At 55.8% G+C, this 17,912-nt stretch overlaps 1 protein-coding gene across 1 annotated transcript; it reads right to left on the bottom strand.

The window, feature by feature from the left end:
• Positions 1-86: 86 nt before the first annotated feature.
• On the bottom strand, positions 87-17,044 carry LOC100473313 (long-chain-fatty-acid--CoA ligase ACSBG2). Its single transcript, XM_034660020.1, has 9 exons — positions 16,751-17,044; positions 7,532-7,894; positions 7,241-7,417; positions 5,305-5,486; positions 4,968-5,201; positions 2,206-2,423; positions 1,812-1,951; positions 1,148-1,394; positions 87-772 (listed from the first exon to the last, which is right to left on the bottom strand). Exons 1-9 carry the CDS (start codon positions 17,042-17,044, stop codon positions 681-683), a joined length of 1,947 nt encoding a protein of 648 aa, XP_034515911.1. The 3' UTR covers positions 87-680.
• Positions 17,045-17,912: the final 868 nt, after the last annotated feature.

The following is a 17,912-nucleotide window of genomic DNA, read 5'->3' as shown; positions in this document are numbered from 1 at the left end:
CTCCCACTCCCCCTGCGTGTGTTCCCTCTCTCGCTGGCTGTCTCTATCTCTATCGAATAAATAAATAAAATCTTTAAAAAAAAATAATTTTAGTTTCCAAAAAAACGTGTCCTTGATGGCGCTGGGTGGGTCCGCAGAGAACCCATGGCTGTTCTCTCTGGGTGACTGCAGACGGCCAGGGGACCTTCCTGCACCGTCTCTCCAGGGGGTCGCGAGCCTGTGCAGCAGTCCCGCACCTCTCTTATGTTAGTGTGTGCGGAGTTCTCAAAGTGGGGAAACCTATGAGCTCGATCACACCTGGCTCTGCCTTTTCCGGAGCCTTTAGTGGGAAACTCTGCACCCGCCTGCCACATGCCTCTAGCCCCTGCCTGCCTAGTGGGGACAACCCAAAATGTCCCCGGACATCACCATGTGTGTTTGGAGGGGGGCGCAGGACCACCCTGGTAAGAACCGCTGCTTTAGTGACACCAATTGTATTACCTTCTACCTTTAAATGTAAAACGCAACCCCAGAGGGGGCATCTTAGTTAAAACCTGTCCCCGCTCGGCATTTGGCACTCGGAGCAGCTTCCCTCCTTCTAGAAGGCAGCTCCTCGAAGGTCCGGATCGTCCGAGAGGGGGACGGAAGGAGGGGGACGGCAGGCGGGGATGAAGCAGGAAGCCCCGGGCCTTTGCTGTCTGCTAGTATTCCTCCTCGTCCTCCTCATAAAGGCTCTCAATTTCAGCTTGGTAGATCCTGGCCACCATGGCCCTCTTCAGTTTGGTGGTTGCCCCTGTAACAGAATCACGTGCAAGGCGAGCCCCCTCCCCCACCCCTGCAGGAGGCTCCCTCACGGCAGGATGAGGTGTTAGCGGGCCAGATCTGTCCTGGGGGTGCGGGGGGGGGGCGCTGGGGTCGGAACAGTAGGTGGCTCGGATGGAGGGGCCCAAGGAGGAGAGGGCCGGTAGGCCCGTCCCAAAGTGCCCTGAGAATTTCCCCCCATGGAGGAGCGCCCCCTTCACCCCTGCCAGATTCCTTGGAGGGGCCGGTGAGAATCGCAGACACCAGGGATCCCAGCCCGGGAGATGGTGGTGTGTTAATGAGCATGCCAGGGGCTTGGGCGTGAGCCCCCGCACCAGGACCCCTCCCCGGGCGCCCGCCCACTCACCCAGCTCCCCTCCAGCTATGGAGAAGTCCGTCCTGAGAATGGCCCACTTGATGATCTTGGCGCTGCTCGAGACGACCTCCGCGTTGGCAGCGTCAATGCCCTGGCTGATGAACTCCAAGACCACTGGGTCTCCGTCGTACACGATGTCCGACAGCCTGGTGGCCTGGCTCCTGAGCTGCCGGCAGAAAGCGACCGCCTCGCTGGTCAGTGCGTTCCGGGGCTCCCCTGTGTCCGTGTTGATCTGACACTGTCATTCGGGGGCAATGGGTCAGGCGGCCCCCAGCTGCCCCCACGCCCACAGCAGCCCCCCAGCCCAGCTCCCCAGGCGGGGGCTCGCCCTCGTGGGTCACCTGTCACTCTCTTCTCGACCCTGGGAGGGCCGGGTCCCCATCCCCGTGGCGCAAATGAGAAAATAGGCTTGGCTTGGGGAGGCTTGCCCCACACGTCCCCACTTCCTAGGTCCAGCTGCCATTTCCCTGGAATCAGGCCAGGAGCTTCTCCTCCATGGGGCCTGGTCAGCATACCCCAGGCTTGGCACTGAGTGACCGACGCGTGACCTCGCCTCTCCCAGTCTCAGTTTCCCCATCTTGAAGCCGGGACAGCGGCCTCCGTCCAGCCAACAGCCTGGATTGCCACAAGGCTCAAAAACACAGCCGCGAGGTACCTTCAGCGTGAGCAGGGCACACAGGTACGGCGCGTCCTGGCCCACCAGCATGACGTAGCGCACGATGGGGATGTGCCTCTTCACCCGCTCCTCGATGGGGTTCGGGTTGATCTTCTCGCCTGAGCTGAGGGTGATGATATCTGCATGCGGAGAGGGAGCAGGGCTGTGCTCCTGAAAAGCCGCATCAAGTCAGCTCTCCTGGAGCCCATGGCCACCCCTTGATGTTCAGAAACGACAGAGATGGAGCCCAGGTGTGCAAAGGGTGACCCTTCTTCCAAGCTGGACCTTAGTCCTCCCCCATCACTGTGCTGCGTGCAACCTGCACTACTGTCCACGGCGGCCCTGTGGGGCCCGGCCAGAGGCAGAGAGCACCTTGCAGCCTTGTCTTGCTCACCTCTGGCGTTGCCCACGACATAGAGGAATTCATCAGGGTCCATAAAGCCCAGGTCCCCCGTGTGCAACCAGCCACGGGCATCGATCTTCGCCTGGGTATTCTCCTCATCATCGAGATACCCCATGAAGACGTTGCGGCCCCAAATGTAGATGTCCCCAATGCCCTCCTCATCTTCCTTCTGTGTCTTGGTGTGGGTGCTGGGGAGGGACTTCCCACAGCTGGGGACAGCGGGCAGGGAAGGGGTATTATAGACACACCAGACAGAGGCTCCTGTTGGCACAGGGGCACCCCTGCTCACTGCTCCTCTTCCCCCAGGCTCCCAGCTGTTCAGATGCTAGGCCTTTCCCACCTGGCTGGCTTCTAGAGTCCTGCAGATCCAAAGCAGGGGGCAGGTGGAGAGGGAGACAGGCTGTGGCCCCCCAGGGAGGGAAGGCTTGGCCCTCCCTGACTTGGAACCAAGCTGGCAGGCCCCAATGAAATAATGGGAAACTGAGAGTCTCCGCGGAGCCCCTCTACTCTGATTTCACCGCTGCCAACCCCACTTCCCTCGAGCTGCTGATGTCTTGTGAGGAACGATAGATTCTAGAAGCATCAAGGGCTGGCTCTGGCTGCTTAGATCACAAGCCCCACCCCCCACGTGGCAGGGATTCTTGACGTCGTGTCCCCCCACCCCCCGGCCCCTGCTGTAACCCTAGTGGTCTGACACCACCAGCAGGCAGGGATCACTCAACACGCCAAGCGGCTCCCTAGAAAGCAAAGTGGCTCCAAACACCGCCACCCGGTCCAATGGCTCTGGCCGTGTAACCCGTCCTTCCTTCAGCCTCCATGCCTGTCCCTGTTTCTGCCCTGCCTCTCCGGGTTTGGGGGTCCAGGAGACCCTTTGTGACTGGCTCTTCGTCCTGTCTCTGCTGAAGCTTGCTTCCGCCTCCCCGAAGCCAAGGTGCTGTAAGGATGGTGCCGCGGACTCTGTCCTTGAGCAAACGCTGCTCGGGCTCCGCTGAGCTCTCTTCTCTAGCCCTTGGCCTTGCTCTCCGAGACCTGCAGGCTCCGAGCCAAACCGCGTCACCCCTCCCGCACGGAGAGACTTGAGAAAACCTTAGCATCTCGGAGCACTCAGGCCGCGTCCCCAGGCCAGCTCCTCCCCCTCACATCCCTGCCCGAGAAAGCTCCCAGAGGGCCCCCTAAGCCCCCTTTAAAGGAGCTACTTCGAGAAGCTTGCAGATAAGTCCTTGCTCTGCCCTTTGAAATGCAAACATTCAGGGAGGTAACTCTGCCCCCCCCCTGCCGCCGTGGGAGGCCCAGGACCCCACTGCAGAGGGCAGCTTGCTCTGATCTAAGCCTCCTGCCACAAACACACCAGAAGTGGATTTCTCTCCAGAGAACCAAGTGCCTGTCGACAGACCCAGATGGGTTCAGTTAGTGAACCCCCCCTCCTGCTTTTTGTGATGGCCCCTTCCCAGGCACCACCTCCCTGACCCCACAGACCCCTCTAAGACATCCAGTCCCTTGACCCAAATTGAACTGGAGGTCAGTTCACACAGGACCCTTCTCATCACAGTAGTAGTGAATACAATCTGTCCCTGTGGCTTTAAGGAGTGTCTGGTGTGATCTTTGAAAATGGTCACCTGTCCAGAGGCGAGCCCCAGGTTAGGGAGATCGAGGGCGGGAGAGAAAGCCAGCACACCAAGAGGGCCATGACTCATTCAAGTCCCCTGTGTTGTCCTGGTTTTTCAACACAGGTGAGTCCTCCAGGAAATGTGCAGGGGGCCCTGAACTGAATCAGTGGTGGTAGTAGCCAGCCTCCAAGATGGCTTTGCCCACCCGGAATCCACATCCCAGTGTAGCCCCCCTCCCACCCTGGAGAGGGCTGGTGGGCCTGATCCCATCAGGCATGGCACAAATAATAAAAGTGCCACTTCTGAGGTTAGGTCATAATAGGGTTGGCAGATCAAATGTAAGATGCCTGGTTATATCTGAATTACAAATTTTTGTGTAAGTAAAAGTATATCCCAGATATTACAGGGGATATATTTATACTTAAAAAAATGAAGTTGTTTGTGGGAAATTCAAGCGTCCCTGGGTGTCCTATATTTTTATTCGCTGAATCTGGCCTAGACCTAAAGGAGATTGTGGCTTCTGCCTTGCCCTCTCTGGGGTCTCTTGTATGGGGGAAGCCTACTGCCATGGCAGGGGACCCCCAAGCCGCCCTGTAGAGAGGTCGGCAGAGCAAAGAAGCAAAGCCACCCGCTGAAAGCAGCAAGGAACGGAGGCCTCCCGCCCGCAGCCGTTTGAGGAAGCCGGCCTCCGAGCGGCTCCTCTGGCCCCGGTTGAGCCTTCAGATGAGGCTGCCCCAGCCAACAGCTTGGCTGCGAGCCTGTGAGGGACTCGGAGCCAGGACCACACAGCTGCCCAGTTCCCGACCCACAGAGACCACGAAATCATGTTCATGGTACTAAACTGCTACATATGAGGGTAACCTTTACACAGCAATGGATGTGTTCCCTCCCAAGGGGCCAGGGTGTCAAAAATGGTTGGCCATTGGTAAAAAGAATGGTTTGCAAATTAGGAAACAAATCAGAAAGGCTTCAGGTCATCGCACTCATGGGCTCACTTGCTTTCACTCGTTGGCCTTCGGATATGCGTCCCGCAGTGGGGAAGGACTGCGTAGGGGGACCGTGTGCACCTGGTCAAGGTCAGCCCTGGCCATCCCCCCACCTCCACCCCCGCCCCAGTCCTCTGTCCGTCCCTCCACCAGAACCCACCTCAGCAGCCGGAAGTCCTGCTGCCTGGAGAGCGTGTGGATGCCCGTGCTCTCGGACAGGCCGTAGAGCTCAAAGATGGGCATGTTGAGACTGAGGAAGTAATCCAGGGTGGCTCTGGAGAGCCCCAGGCCCAAGTTGAAGTACTGCCGGCAGTGATGGAGGCCCAGGAACCTCCGGGCCTGGTTGAAGGTCAGCCTCTTGGCCAGGCCGAAGCACAGCGGGGCATGGGTCTGCCTGGAGGAGCCGATGCAGGGGAACAGAGTTGGGCCTCAGGACTCCACGCCGGCCCGGGCGGCCCCCCACCCCCGTCCAGGGCAGCCCTGAGACCCAGCCTCACCTCAACATGCGCTTTCTGTTTGTCTTGAGTCCCAGCCACATGGCCCACTGGTCGATCCTCCTCCGGAATGGGGTCGACGAGAGCTGACTGGTCTTCAGGTTGTCCAGCAACCTGTCCCAGACCCATGGGACGCCGTGGAACAGGGTGGGCTTCACCTCCCGCAGCGTGTCTATCAGGGAGCCCTGCACCACACGGCACGATGGGCTCCCGGCCAACCCCGCCCCAGCCCTCAGCCCCCCTGCCCAACTGTGGGGCTGGGTGTGTGAAGCCCTTCCCCGCGGCCATGGCTGGGAGCCGTGTCGTGAGTGAGGCAGGGAGCACCGAAGGGGATGGGCCAGGACCATCTGTTCCTACCCGCCCTGATCAGCGGGGCATGCAGGACCTGTGTCCTTCCCCGCATGGCTCAACACACTGTTGGCTGTTTCTGTGGTCCCGTCCACCCTCGCCCAGAACCCTGAGCCAGGGCAAGGGTGGGTGGAGAAGGCACAGGAAGGAGCAGAGACAGAGAGAGACAGAGATAGAGACAGAGACACACAGAGAATGATAGACACACATGCCGAGATTAAGAGATGGAGGGAGAGAGAGACAAGACGAGACAGACAGGGAGGGATGGGGGGGTAGATCATAGGAGGAAGTGGGGAATGGGAAGGGACAAACTCTGGTTTTGTCACTATTTTCACATCTTCTCGGTTACCAAGAGAGATTCCCCAGCGACCACAAGCGCCACATGAACAATGAATGCTGGAGAGTAAAACCGGGACCAAGCCGAGCAAAGCCCACAGTGCCCACCTGCGCAAAGGCCCGCCCCAAAGCGGAGCCGGGTTTCACATGATAAAAAGGCCTTTAAAGAGCTCTAAGAAGAAGATCTTGTGACATGTGGAAATATGAAATCGAAGCTTTCGTGTCCATAACGTCTCCCATTTTTTCAACGAGAAATCTGCAGAAATTTGTTCTCTCCCTAAGTACCTACGTGATTCGCCTCAGTTGCGCCCCTGGGCCCGGGAACCCTGAATCACTCACTGCCTGGCCCTTTGTGGGACAAGTGTGCGGGCCTCTTGGCTGAGGGAGTCCCAAGGATCCTGGCAACGATGTCTGGGTCCTTCGCTTTCCCTGCTTCCTGTCCTGATGGGAAGCGTGTGATTCTCTACCCTCCGGGAGTCAACACAGCTGTGACTGAGGTTGCAGGATCTCTGTCAGTGACCTCAGGTGCCTTTTATTTATTGCAGTAAAATCCACATAACACCATCTTGACCCTTTTAAACGCACAGCTCCGCGGCATGAAACACACTCACATTGTCCTGCAGCCCTCTCTCCACACGTTCCATCTCTCCACACGTTCCATCTCTCCATCCCCAGGAAGCACGGACTCCCCAGCCCCTGCCCCAGCCCTGGCTCCCACCAGCTCCTCTCTGTCTGTGTGGACGGGACTCCTCTGGGGACCTCCTGGGAGTGGGGTCCTGCGGGATGTGTCCTTCTGGGTCTGGCTGCTCTCTCTGAGCCCAGTGTCCTCAAGGGTCTGTCCACGTTGTGGCAGGTGTCAGGCTCCCTTCCTTTTTAAGGCTGAATCATATGCCATTGGACGGGTGGACCTCATTTATTTATCCATTTATCTATTGACGGGCACTTGGGCTGTTTCCCCTCACGTGCTCTTTTAGTGGCCCAATTAAGCTTCCTGTGCTGGTGAGTTTTGCCCCGTGGTAGGAGCTTCCCATTCCCCAGGACACTAGCTCGTGTCTGCTTCAGCCCCTTCACTTCCAGATGGGGAAACTGAGGCCCAGAGAGGAGAAGGACCAAAGTCGCACAGCCGGTTGGGGGCGGGGGCAGGGCGGGGACTCCAGTTCTGGGCCGAGCACCCCACGCAGGTGACCCCTACCCCGCCAGCCTCCCCAATCTCGCCTGCACCCACCACGGCGGAGGGCCGGGGAGCTCCGCTCACCCTCAGAGCATCCGGCTGGGCAAAGTAGAGGGCTCCGGCGACAGAGATGGACACCCACATGTCGAAGAGCTGGGCCCCCATGTAGCTGAGGGGGAGGTAGCTCACCAGGACCTCCTGCTCCTCCGGGGGGCACCTGTAGGACAGCCTCTGGGCCGTGGCCACCGTGGTCCAGGTGATCTGCAAGCACCTTAGCCGTCACCTGTAGGCCATTCTGTTCTCAACCCCCGGGAGCTCACCTTCGTCCAGGCGAGACCCGGAGCCCCAGCTGCCCCCTCTGGAGGGGACACTCACGTTGTCGTGGCTGAGCATCATGGCCTTTGGGGGGCCGGTGGCCGACAGGCTATAGACCAGGGCACAGCACTGGTTGGGCTTTTGGGAGTCGATGACCCGGTCCAGCGTGTCTTCCGAGACGCCGTCAGCCAGGTCCAGGAACCCTCTCCACTGCAGAGAGGCGGTGGGGGATGGGGTGGTATGCGGCTCACGGTGGTGGTGGTTGGGGGAAGGGGACCCTTGAGCCTGAGGCCTCAACCCCTGCGCCACAGCCCCGACCCTGCCCTCCCGGTGAGGACCTACGGAATACAGGTTCTGCAGCCGGGTCCGGATCTCCTCCTTGTACTGGACGATGGCCTTGAGGTGCTTCAAGGAGCCCTGGATCTGTCAGATAGCATGGGCTCAGCAAGCACGGGGCACGAGCGCTGGCCACAGCTGAGCCCCCAGCCCGTCTCCCCAGCACTCCCCCCACGGGTGGCAAGGGCACTCCCCAGTTCTCTTTGCATTGTGGCGAAATACACATGAATTTACCATTTTACCCATTTCAAAGTGGACAATTGAGCGGTATTTAGTACATTCAGGTGATGCGACCGGCACCTCCATCTAGTTCCAGAACATTCCATCTCCCCAAAAGGAAACCCAGTGCCCTTTAGCAGTGACTCCATTCCTCCAACCTCCAGTCCCCCGGAAACCACTAATCAATCCACTCTGTCTCTACAGATCGGCCTATTCCAGATATTTCATATAGATGGAATCCTACACTCTGTGGTCTTGTGTGTCTGGCTTCTCTCACTGAGCTTCACGTTTCCAAGGTCCATCCATGTGGGGGCGCGCATCGGCGCTTAGGGCCGAGGAACAGTCTGGTGTGGGGATGGGCCACAATTTATCCGTTCGTTGGCTGGTGGGCCACTGGGCTGTTCCCGTGTCTGGGCTGCCGTGAGAGTTTATGTTCGAATTTTTGTTTGCACACCTGTTTTCCATTCTTTTGGGGAGACACCTAGGCGTGGGCTCGCTGGATCGTGGGGTTGGCTTTCTGAACAGAGCGCCCCATCTTCCATCATCCAGCTGTGCACGAGGGCTCCAGGGGCTCCACATCCCCACCACCACTTGTCACCTGCATTTCTGGTCATCGCTGTCTCCGTGGGTGTGACGTGGCCTTTCGTGGCGGCTTCCTTCTGCCCTTCCCGGATGACTTTGGACGTTGAGCACCTTCCCATGGGCTTACTGGCCATTCATGTTTCTTCTCTGGAGACATGTCCAAGTCCTTCGCCCATCTTTGAACTGGGTTTTCGTTGGTGGTGTGTTTTGTTTTTGACATTGAGGGCTCCTGGACCCATTTTGAAGGCAGACTGCGCTGGTTTCCTGTGGCTGCTGGGACAGGCTAAGGGAGCGAGCATTGAGCGGCTCGGTCCGGTCTCTGCTTAGAGTCTCGTAATCCCAAAATCAAGGTGTGGGAAGGCTAGGTCCCTTCTGGAGGCTCCACGGCAGGACTGTTCATTTGGGAACGGGTTTGTTTCGGTTGTGGGCAGAATTCAGTCCCCTGCAGTTGTAGGACTGAGGTCTGTCTGTCTCCTTGCTGGCTGTCTGCTGAGGGCCCTTCCCAGCTTGTAGAGCTCACCATATTCCCTGGCTCATGGTCCCTTCCTCTATTTTCAGAGCCAGAAACAGGGGGGTTGAGTTCCTCTCATGCTTTGAATCTCTCTGCTCTCCCTTCTCTTTCCTGTCTCCTGCCAGAGAAAATTCTGTGCTTTGAAGGGCTCATGTGATTATAGGGGACCCACCCGGATAATCCAGGATCATCTCCCAGCTAAAGGGCCTTAATCTTAATCCCATCAGCGAAATCCGAAATCCCATTTGCCACCCGAGGTGCTAGGATCACAGGTTCCAGGGATTAGGGCACCGACCTCTTTGGCGTTCTGTGGATCACACTGAGCCCGAGGGATTTCCTGAGAGAGAGGGGACTCCGAAATGGGGCCAGACCTTGAGTCTGAGCAGCTTGGGAAGAGGAAGTTGCTGCCGCCTGAGATCGGAAACACGAGGGAAGAGCAGGCTTTGGGTGGGGGAAGGTGGAGCCGGGTCTGGACAGGCCGCGTCTGAGATTCCTCTTTGGTATCCCACGGTGATTACCGGGAAAGCTGGAGATACAAATGTGGGAAATGTCCGCACACAGCTATCAGCCGGGGCAAAAGATACAGAGCATGGAGGGCAGGGGGTCTGCCGTCCCAGGCCTGGCTCTGTGGTTAAGGTTCAAACAAGTGAAGAGGAACAAGAAGAAACCACAGGGAGGAGAGCCGGGCAGTGAAAGTTTCCTTATTTACATCAGCCCCACCCTATCAGGTGGAGGACGACGCATGCCAAGTACGTACCTGGTCGCCTGCACAGACCCTGTCTAGGGTTTGTTTATTTATTTATTTATTTGTTTAATAAGCATGAAAACATTTGATTGTGATTAAAAAATACATAACAAAGTTTACCACCGTAACCATTTTTAAGCATACAGTTTGTAGTGTTAAGTGTATTTGCGTTACTGGGAAACTGATCTCCAGAACGTTCCATCTCCCCACACAGAGACTGTCCCCACAAAGCACGGACTCCCCAGCCCCTGCCCCAGCCCTGGCTCCCACCAGCTCCTCTCTGTCTGTGTGGACGGGACTCGTCTGGGGACCTCCTGGGAGTGGGGTCCTGCGGGATGTGTCCTCCTCGGTCTGGCTGCTCTTGCTGAGCACCGTGTCCTCAGGGTCTCTCCACGTCGTGGCAGGTGTCAGGGTCCCTTCTGTTCCAGCACATGGATGGACGGACCATATTTTGTTTATTCACTCATCCATCAACAGACATTTGGGTTATTTCCACATTTTGACTCTCGTGCATACTGCTGCTGTGAACTTGAGTGTGCCAATGTATCTTCAAGATCTTTCCTTCACTTCTCTCGGGTACATATCTGGAAGTGGGATTGCTGCGAACTGTGAAGTTTTGAGGAATCGCCATGCTGCGTTCCAGAGTGGCTGCCCCGGTTTTGGTTCTCACCGACACAGGCCTGGGTTTACGGACGAACAATTTGCACACAGTACAAGTCACCCTTTTCAGGTCTACAGTTTCATGAGTCTTTTTTTTTTCCTAAGATTTATTAATTTATTTTGAGAGAGAGAGCATGCGCACAAGCAGGGGGAGGGGCAGAGGGAGAGAGGGACAGAATCTCAGGCAGACTCCACACTGAGCGTGGAGCCCATCTCGGGGCACGATCATGGAATCCTGAGATCACGACCTGAGCCGAAAGCAAGAGTCAGACGCTTAACCGACTGAGCCACCCAGGCGCCGCAGTTCCACGAGTCCTGAGAAACTTATAGCAGTGTGACCACCATCTTGGTCAAGATCTAGAATATTTCCCTCACCCCATAAAGTTTCCTCAGGCCCCTTTGTGGTCGGTTTCCTCCTTTCAACCTGGCAACCACTGCTCTGGATTTCTGTCCTATAGCTTTGCCTTTGCTGGGGCTTCACATATATGAATCCACACGGTGGGTAGCCTTCCCTCGAGGGTGCCCCGTTTAGCACCTTTCAATGCAGCCACGTTGAACAACAGCCCGGTCGTTGCTGTTGTTCGGTGGTCTGGATGGACCGCTGTTCATATAGAAAAACAACCGGATCTTGGTTACTGGATGTTTGGCCAGTTTTGGGCAATCATGCCTAGAATGGCCGAGGACACTGCCGTGCAGTGTAGACACACGTTCTCACTTCTCTTGGGTACATACTCCGAGTGGAAGGTCTGGATCATTTGGTAGGGGTTTGTTTCACTTGCGGTGAAACTGTCAGGCCATTTTCCAAGGTGTCTGTACCATCTTGCATTTCTTTTTTTTTCTTTTTTAAGATTTTGTTTATTTATTTGACAGAGAGAGAGACAGCCAGCGAGAGAGGGAACACAAGCAGGGGGAGTGGGAGAGGAAGAAGCAGGCTCATATCGGAGGAGCCTGATGTGGGGCTCGATCCCATAACGCCGGGATCACGCCCTGAGCCGAACACAGACGCTTAACCACCGTGCCACTCAGGCACCCCCCATCTTGCATTTCTGCCAGGAGTGGAGGAGTGTTCCAGCTGCTCGGCGTCCTCGGCAACACTTGGTATTGTCCGTTTGAAACATCTGAGTCATCCTAGTGGGTGTTTTGTGGTGGCCCTGTCTTTGCCTACATGCCTCTGTCCACTTTTCATGGGTCCTCATAGGGTCCGCATTTCACAGGGTTCAGCTCAGGCTGCAGGACGGGCAGGGGCTGGCACAGAAGTTTCAGCTGTAGGACCATTACTGGTTCCTTATAGCGGAGGGTTATAGGTGGTATATGGGAGGGAGGAGAAGACCCGAGTGTGGGGTGGCCGAACGTGAGTGGGCATTACCCAGATGTCCACCTCTTCTGGGGGCCCCATAGGCCCATGGATCTCTCCCCATTCCCTCCTTGGAACGAAGATCAAATAGGAATGACCAACCCATCGATGACCCTGTTGACAATAGTGTTAGCATTGAACACTGACCATGCTAAGCTCCGTCCTAACCCATTTCAGGTTTACGTAGTTCATCCTCGGAACCAAACCCATTAGGTAGGTCCTATTACCTCTGCCATTTTACAGGTGAGGAACCTGAGGCACCAGAAGGGCAAACACCTCGCCCCAGGGCCCAGAGTTAGTGAAGGTGGCCTCTGAGCCATGGCGCCCACACCCAGAACCCCCTCACTTGGATCAGCCCTGGACCCAAGGAGATTCAGGATCCGTTGTGCAGTTCCGTTAAGATGAAACGTCCAGAACAGGCAAATCCACAGAGACAGGAAGTGGGTTGGTGGCTGCCAGGGACTGGGGCCAGGGAAATGAAGCATCCCCACTAATGGGCACAGGGTTTCCTTTTCAGGTGATGGAACATTCTGGAACCAGACAGAGGTCATCGTTGCACAACACTGTGTGAACACTCAGTGCCACTGAATGGTACACTAAAGAGGGTTAAGACGGTAAATTGCATATTGTGTGCATTTTACCATGATAATTGTTTTGAAAAGTGGGAAGAGAGATCTGTTTGCAGTGGGCGCATCTAAGTCCCAGTTTGGGGTGTGTTGGGGGTCAGCCCCTGAGCCAGCATTGGACGGGCTCTGACTTCCTCAGGCTTGAGCACCTGCTGTGGCCAGCAATGAGAGGGCCATTTGGCAGGAACAGCACATCCCTGGCACCTCTTAGAGGCCCCAGACCTGCCCGTGCATGGGATCCACAGTTCCCAGCTTGTGAGTAACAATGGGATGGTAGGCGCTTCGTTCATTGGCTCCCTTTTCTTTACCAGCCCAAGTCTGTGCCTTTACCTAAGCTGTGCCCTCCACCAGGCATGCCCTCCTGGCTCCCAAAGGCCCTGGAGTCACTGACCTGGATGATTTTCTGCAACTGCCTGTCATTATCCACCACAAAGATGTCCATCTCTGAGCTTTCGGCGATGACCTGGCAGACTTTTGGGGAGTTGGTGGACAATATGCCAACAGAGAAGCCTCTGGAAGCAGAACCCAAGAGGTGAGGACCCACTGGTGAATTGCAGGGCTCCCAGGAGGCCGGTTTTACCAAAGGAGAGACAGTCCCTTGGGCAGGGCACAGAGTGTGGCCGACATCCTTGGACACCAACAACATGCCTCAGGGACAGCTTGGGCGTGGACCCTGCCCTCTAGGGGTTCCCCAGTGGTCTGGACAAGTGGGGGAGGGCTCAATGCTGGAGAACCCTGGGGAGAGGGGGAAGGCTTTTTGAAGGAGGGGTCATGGGAGCTGGGCTTCACAGGATGTGTATGAGTTCGACAGGTAGAGGAGGTCAGGAAGGGTGAGCTGGTTGGTGCCCAGGGCTGAGCCCTTGACAAATGCCATTGAGCACAGATCAAACAGAAGCCTTAGTCTGCTCGTAAACTGGGGACTCTTCTGTGAGACCCCCTACGGATTCAAGAGGAAGGATGAACCTTTGCCGGGCTGGTGGCTTCCTGACCCATGTACCCCAGGGAGATACCAGGTCCCTCTTACCCAGCCATGATAGCACCAATGCTGGCGATGACCCACTCCTCCGAGTTTAACCCCATGATCCCCACGCCGTGGAAGCGCTCCAGGCCCAGCTGGGGAAGGAGGCCCTTGTGAGGCACGGGTGGGCTCACCTGCCACTTGCCCCCACCTGCCCGGGAGCCTCAGGCTGAGAACCCTGGGCTCTCTTTTCTCTGTTGACCATTTGTGCTTCTGTTTGCTGATAAAATAGCCCATCCCCCCATTACAAGCTACCACATACCCCTCCAGAGCAGCAGTTCTCAACAGGGGTGATTCTGCCTTCCCAGGCGACATTGAGCAACATCGGGAGACATTTTTGGGGAAGGGAATGGCGCTGACATTGAGTGGGTGGGCACCAGAGAGGCCAAGAAACACCCTCTCACATACAGGACAGACCCCTCCGCAAAGCATAATCCAGCCCCAAGTGTCGATAGTACTGAGACTAAAAAGCCCTGAGAAAATAGAAACAAAATGCTCCCCACCCCGGCGTGTTTATGAATAAATATTTGACAAAATCAGGGCAGGACTATGCCTCTATTATCATGACATGCCATTGTTCATAAAACCATACATTCTGACTGTTCTCCCTTCACTACGGTATCAAACACAACACCTCCATGACAGTGTGTAATACAGAGATGTCCCGATTTAGGGGCACCTGGGTAGCTCGGTTGGTTAAACATCTGCCTTCGGCTCAGGTCATGATCTCGGGGTCCTGGGATGGAGTCCCCACCTCAGGTTCCCTGCTCAGTGGGGGAGTCTGTTTCTCTCTCTCCCTCTGTCCCATAATTTAGTGACTCCCCTCCTTTATTGGTTAACACTTAGGTAAGATCCTTTTCCCCCTCCACTTTTGTTAGATAAAATATTGGGAGAACATCTGCATAGCTCAAGCTATGTTTACCCACATGATTATTTGTGCTGACGTCCAGATTGACTTAAAAATTAAAAACGGTGCACCATTCACCCAACCTGGCAAAATCAGGGGATGCCACCTCCTGATCCCCAGGGGGGCCTTTCCCCTCTAGACTCTCGGGTTCAACTGTGCATTCCTGGTGTCCTTGTCTGAACAGGGCATCACAAACTCAACGTGGCCCCAGTAGAATTGTTGATGTTACCCACCCCCCTCTGCCGACCCCACCTTCTGCAATCTCAGTCGGAGGAACAGCAGTTCCTTCAAGTTGCCCAGGACAGACAACACCTTTCATTCTCACAGACACCCAGTTCATCAGGAAATGATGTTGGCTTTGCCTCCAGAATCGGACCACTTCTCATCTCCTCCCCTGCTACCACACAGGTCCCAAACATCGTCATCTCAACCTCAACGGGTCTTTTTCCACCCAGTCTGTTCTCTCTGCAGCAGCCACACAGGGCCTATGAGCACCCAACTCTGGGCACATCCCTCTGCTTACAGCCCTCCATGGCTCCCACCTCGCTACTGGTGAAAGCCCCACAAGGCCCAGCAAGACTTGCCCCATTACCCACTGCCCTCACCACCTCCCCCTCTCGCCCTGCTTTAGCCACATGGGCCTCTTTGCTGTTCAGCCAACATGCCAGGCACCATCCCGCCCCAGGGCCTTTGCACATTTGTTTCCACTGCCTGCAACACTTATCCTCAAGCATTCACTTAGATCCCCCCCTCCCCAGTTGTTTAAGTCTCCGTTGAAATGCCACTCTCAGAGAGGCTCTCGCTGGCCACTGTAGGGTAAGATTTCAACCCCACCCCAGCTCATCTACCCCTTTCTCTTCTTCAGTTTTCTCTGGATCACTATTTCCTGCATCCTCATTTGTTACATTGACTGGACAAGCCCCTAGAGGTCTCTTATCCCCTTTCCTAATCTGATAAACGGGCATTTCTTCATTGAAGACATACCCAAGGGGCTAAATTCTGGGGGCCTGCAATGAATGAGGCAGTCTGGCCCCTGGCCTTCAGGAACTGACCAACCAAACAAATAAAATTATACAACCATGTTACCATGTGGCTATGAGAGGGGGGCAAAACATTTTCAAAGGGGCTATGATAGAGAGTGTTGGGGGTGGTGAGTCTGGGGACCCAGGGTGATCAGGGATGACCTCACTCAAAAGGTGAGACATGGGAGGGGCAACTGGGTGGCTTAGTCGGTTGAGTGTCTGACGTGTGGTTTTGGGGCTCAGGTCATGATCTCAGGCTTGTGAGATCAAGACCAGTGTCAGGCTCTGTGTTCAGTGGGGAGTTTGCTTGAGATTTTATCTCTCTCTCTGCCCCTCCCCCCAAATAAATAAATAAATCTTAAAAAAAAAAGATGAGACGTTGGGGAAGAGATACATTAACAATAACTACCATAAGAATATAGTTAATGCTGATGTAATGCTCAGTGTGAGTCAGGGGCTGTTTAATAAACTCCCTGAATTCTTATTTTTTTAAAATATTGTATTTATTTCTTTATTTGAGAGAGAGGGAGAGAGAGAGCAAGAGCACAAGCAGGGGTAGCAGCAGAAGGAGAGAGAGAAGCAGACTCCCTGCGGAGCAGGGAGCCAGATGCGGGGCTCGGATCCCAGGAGCCAGGGATCATGATCGGAACGAAGGCAGATGCTTCACTGACCGAGCCACCCAGGCACCCCAACTCCCTGAATTCCTATAGCAAACCCTTGCGCTAGGTGTTTTTATATTTTATTTTATATGTTTGTACATAAAATGCTAATAGAACACGTTTTATACTAAATTTAATCAAGTATAAAATGGTTATGTCCATATATAACGTATATATTTTTAATATAATATATAAAAAAGATATAAGAATCCCCATTTTACAAATGGGGACACTGAGGCACGGCGAGGCTGAGTAATTAAAAAAAAATGTTAGTTTGAAGCACAGCTGACACCAAGTGTTCCATTAGCTTCGTGAGTACAACACGGTGATTCCACAAATCTATACATCATGCTATGCCCACAAGTGTAGCCTAACTGGATTTTTAACAAAAAAGTCACAGGCATCTAAGTACACCGCATGGCGAGCGAGGTTAAGTGAGGTGAGCAAGAATGCACAGGTAAGGGTGGAGCCAGAGGAAAGGACGCGTGCACAGGCCGGCCTGGCACGAGGGGCACAGAAGAAAACGGGGAGGGGGAGGGGGCAGGGTCGGGGAGTGGCACGCAGGCGCGGTGGCGCCGGCACAGCAGTGCGCAAGTGCAGAGGGGCGGGCGGCGCGCAAGCGCGGGAGAGCACGTGGTACCTTGAGGAAGGCCTTGGCTGCACGCCGGCACTCCTCGTAGTACTCGATGTAGGTGAGCAGGTGCCAGCCGTTCCTGTGCTTGGAGCCGAGCGCGACGTAGTTGGCGTACTTGATGGCCGTGTATGACCAAGTCGTGCACGGTGAAGGGCGCCTGGCTGGTGAAGGCGTCCTCCCGCCGCAGGTGCACCTCGCCGTCGCGCTTTGACGTCCAGTACGGGTTGCCTGTGGGCAGGCGGGGCTCAGGAGCGGTGAGACCGCAGGTGGGTGAAAGAGGGGCAGGGCTGTGGCCCTCATGGCGGCAGGGGTGGGCAGAGAAAGTGGGGGAGGGTGGGGGAAAAGAGGCATGGCGGACAGAGGAAGGAAGTCACCGCCGCCAAGGGAGAAAGATGGAAGAGGGTAGAGAGGCGCAGAAGAGGGCGCCGGGCCGGGTGGACAGACAGAGGCGCTGGCCCAGAGGGTGGAGTTCAGCAGCAGCAGCAGCCCCACCAGCAAGCAGGCAGCTCAGTCACGGGCCCACTGCCTCTCCTGTGGACTTCCCGAGGACCAGGCGCCTCTGACAACGGTGTCCACCTTCGCCACCTCCCTTCCCGGGCCACCCGCCAGCCTCCTCCACCACGCTGACCTGACCTCAGAGATCCCAAGGCTGGCTCACCCACCCTTAACCAACCCTGACTGGCTTCTCTGAGGCCCAAAGAGCCCCCTACCTTTGGCTTTAATTTCTTGTCGGTGATCTCTCTCTGTTGGACTCAGTGTCTTGAGTGAGGACATGGTGTGCTGTGTCTTCGGCCTCTCTTCTTACTGTCTGGGGAGCATCTGGCCTTCTGGGACCGAATACACAGTTGCAGTCCAGTGGGGATGGCTGAGAGTGTCCAGCTGTGTGGAGGCACAGGGGTTCCCACCTACTCATGTGGGTGGTCAGGGAAGGCTGCTGTGAACAGTGGGTAGGAGTTGATCAGGCAAAAAAGGGAGGGAAAAACATCCGAGAAAGGAGAGTAATATGATGAAGGCCATCGGGGCTGGAGTATAAGGAAAAGTGGGGGGAAAGTAGGAAATGAAGCAAGATAGGTGGTGAGGGTGGGATCAGCATCAGGTCTTGCTGGCTGTGTTAGTAAAAAATTGCTTTCTGGTACCTTCCGTGTCCATCCCCCACCCAGTGTGCATA

Source organism: Ailuropoda melanoleuca, chromosome 4 (assembly GCF_002007445.2).
Source record: "Ailuropoda melanoleuca isolate Jingjing chromosome 4, ASM200744v2, whole genome shotgun sequence".
In the NCBI taxonomy this organism is placed as follows: Eukaryota; Metazoa; Chordata; class Mammalia; order Carnivora; family Ursidae; genus Ailuropoda; species Ailuropoda melanoleuca.
Note: the sequence above shows the minus strand (reverse complement) of the source record. Positions and strands in the feature narration are given on the sequence as shown.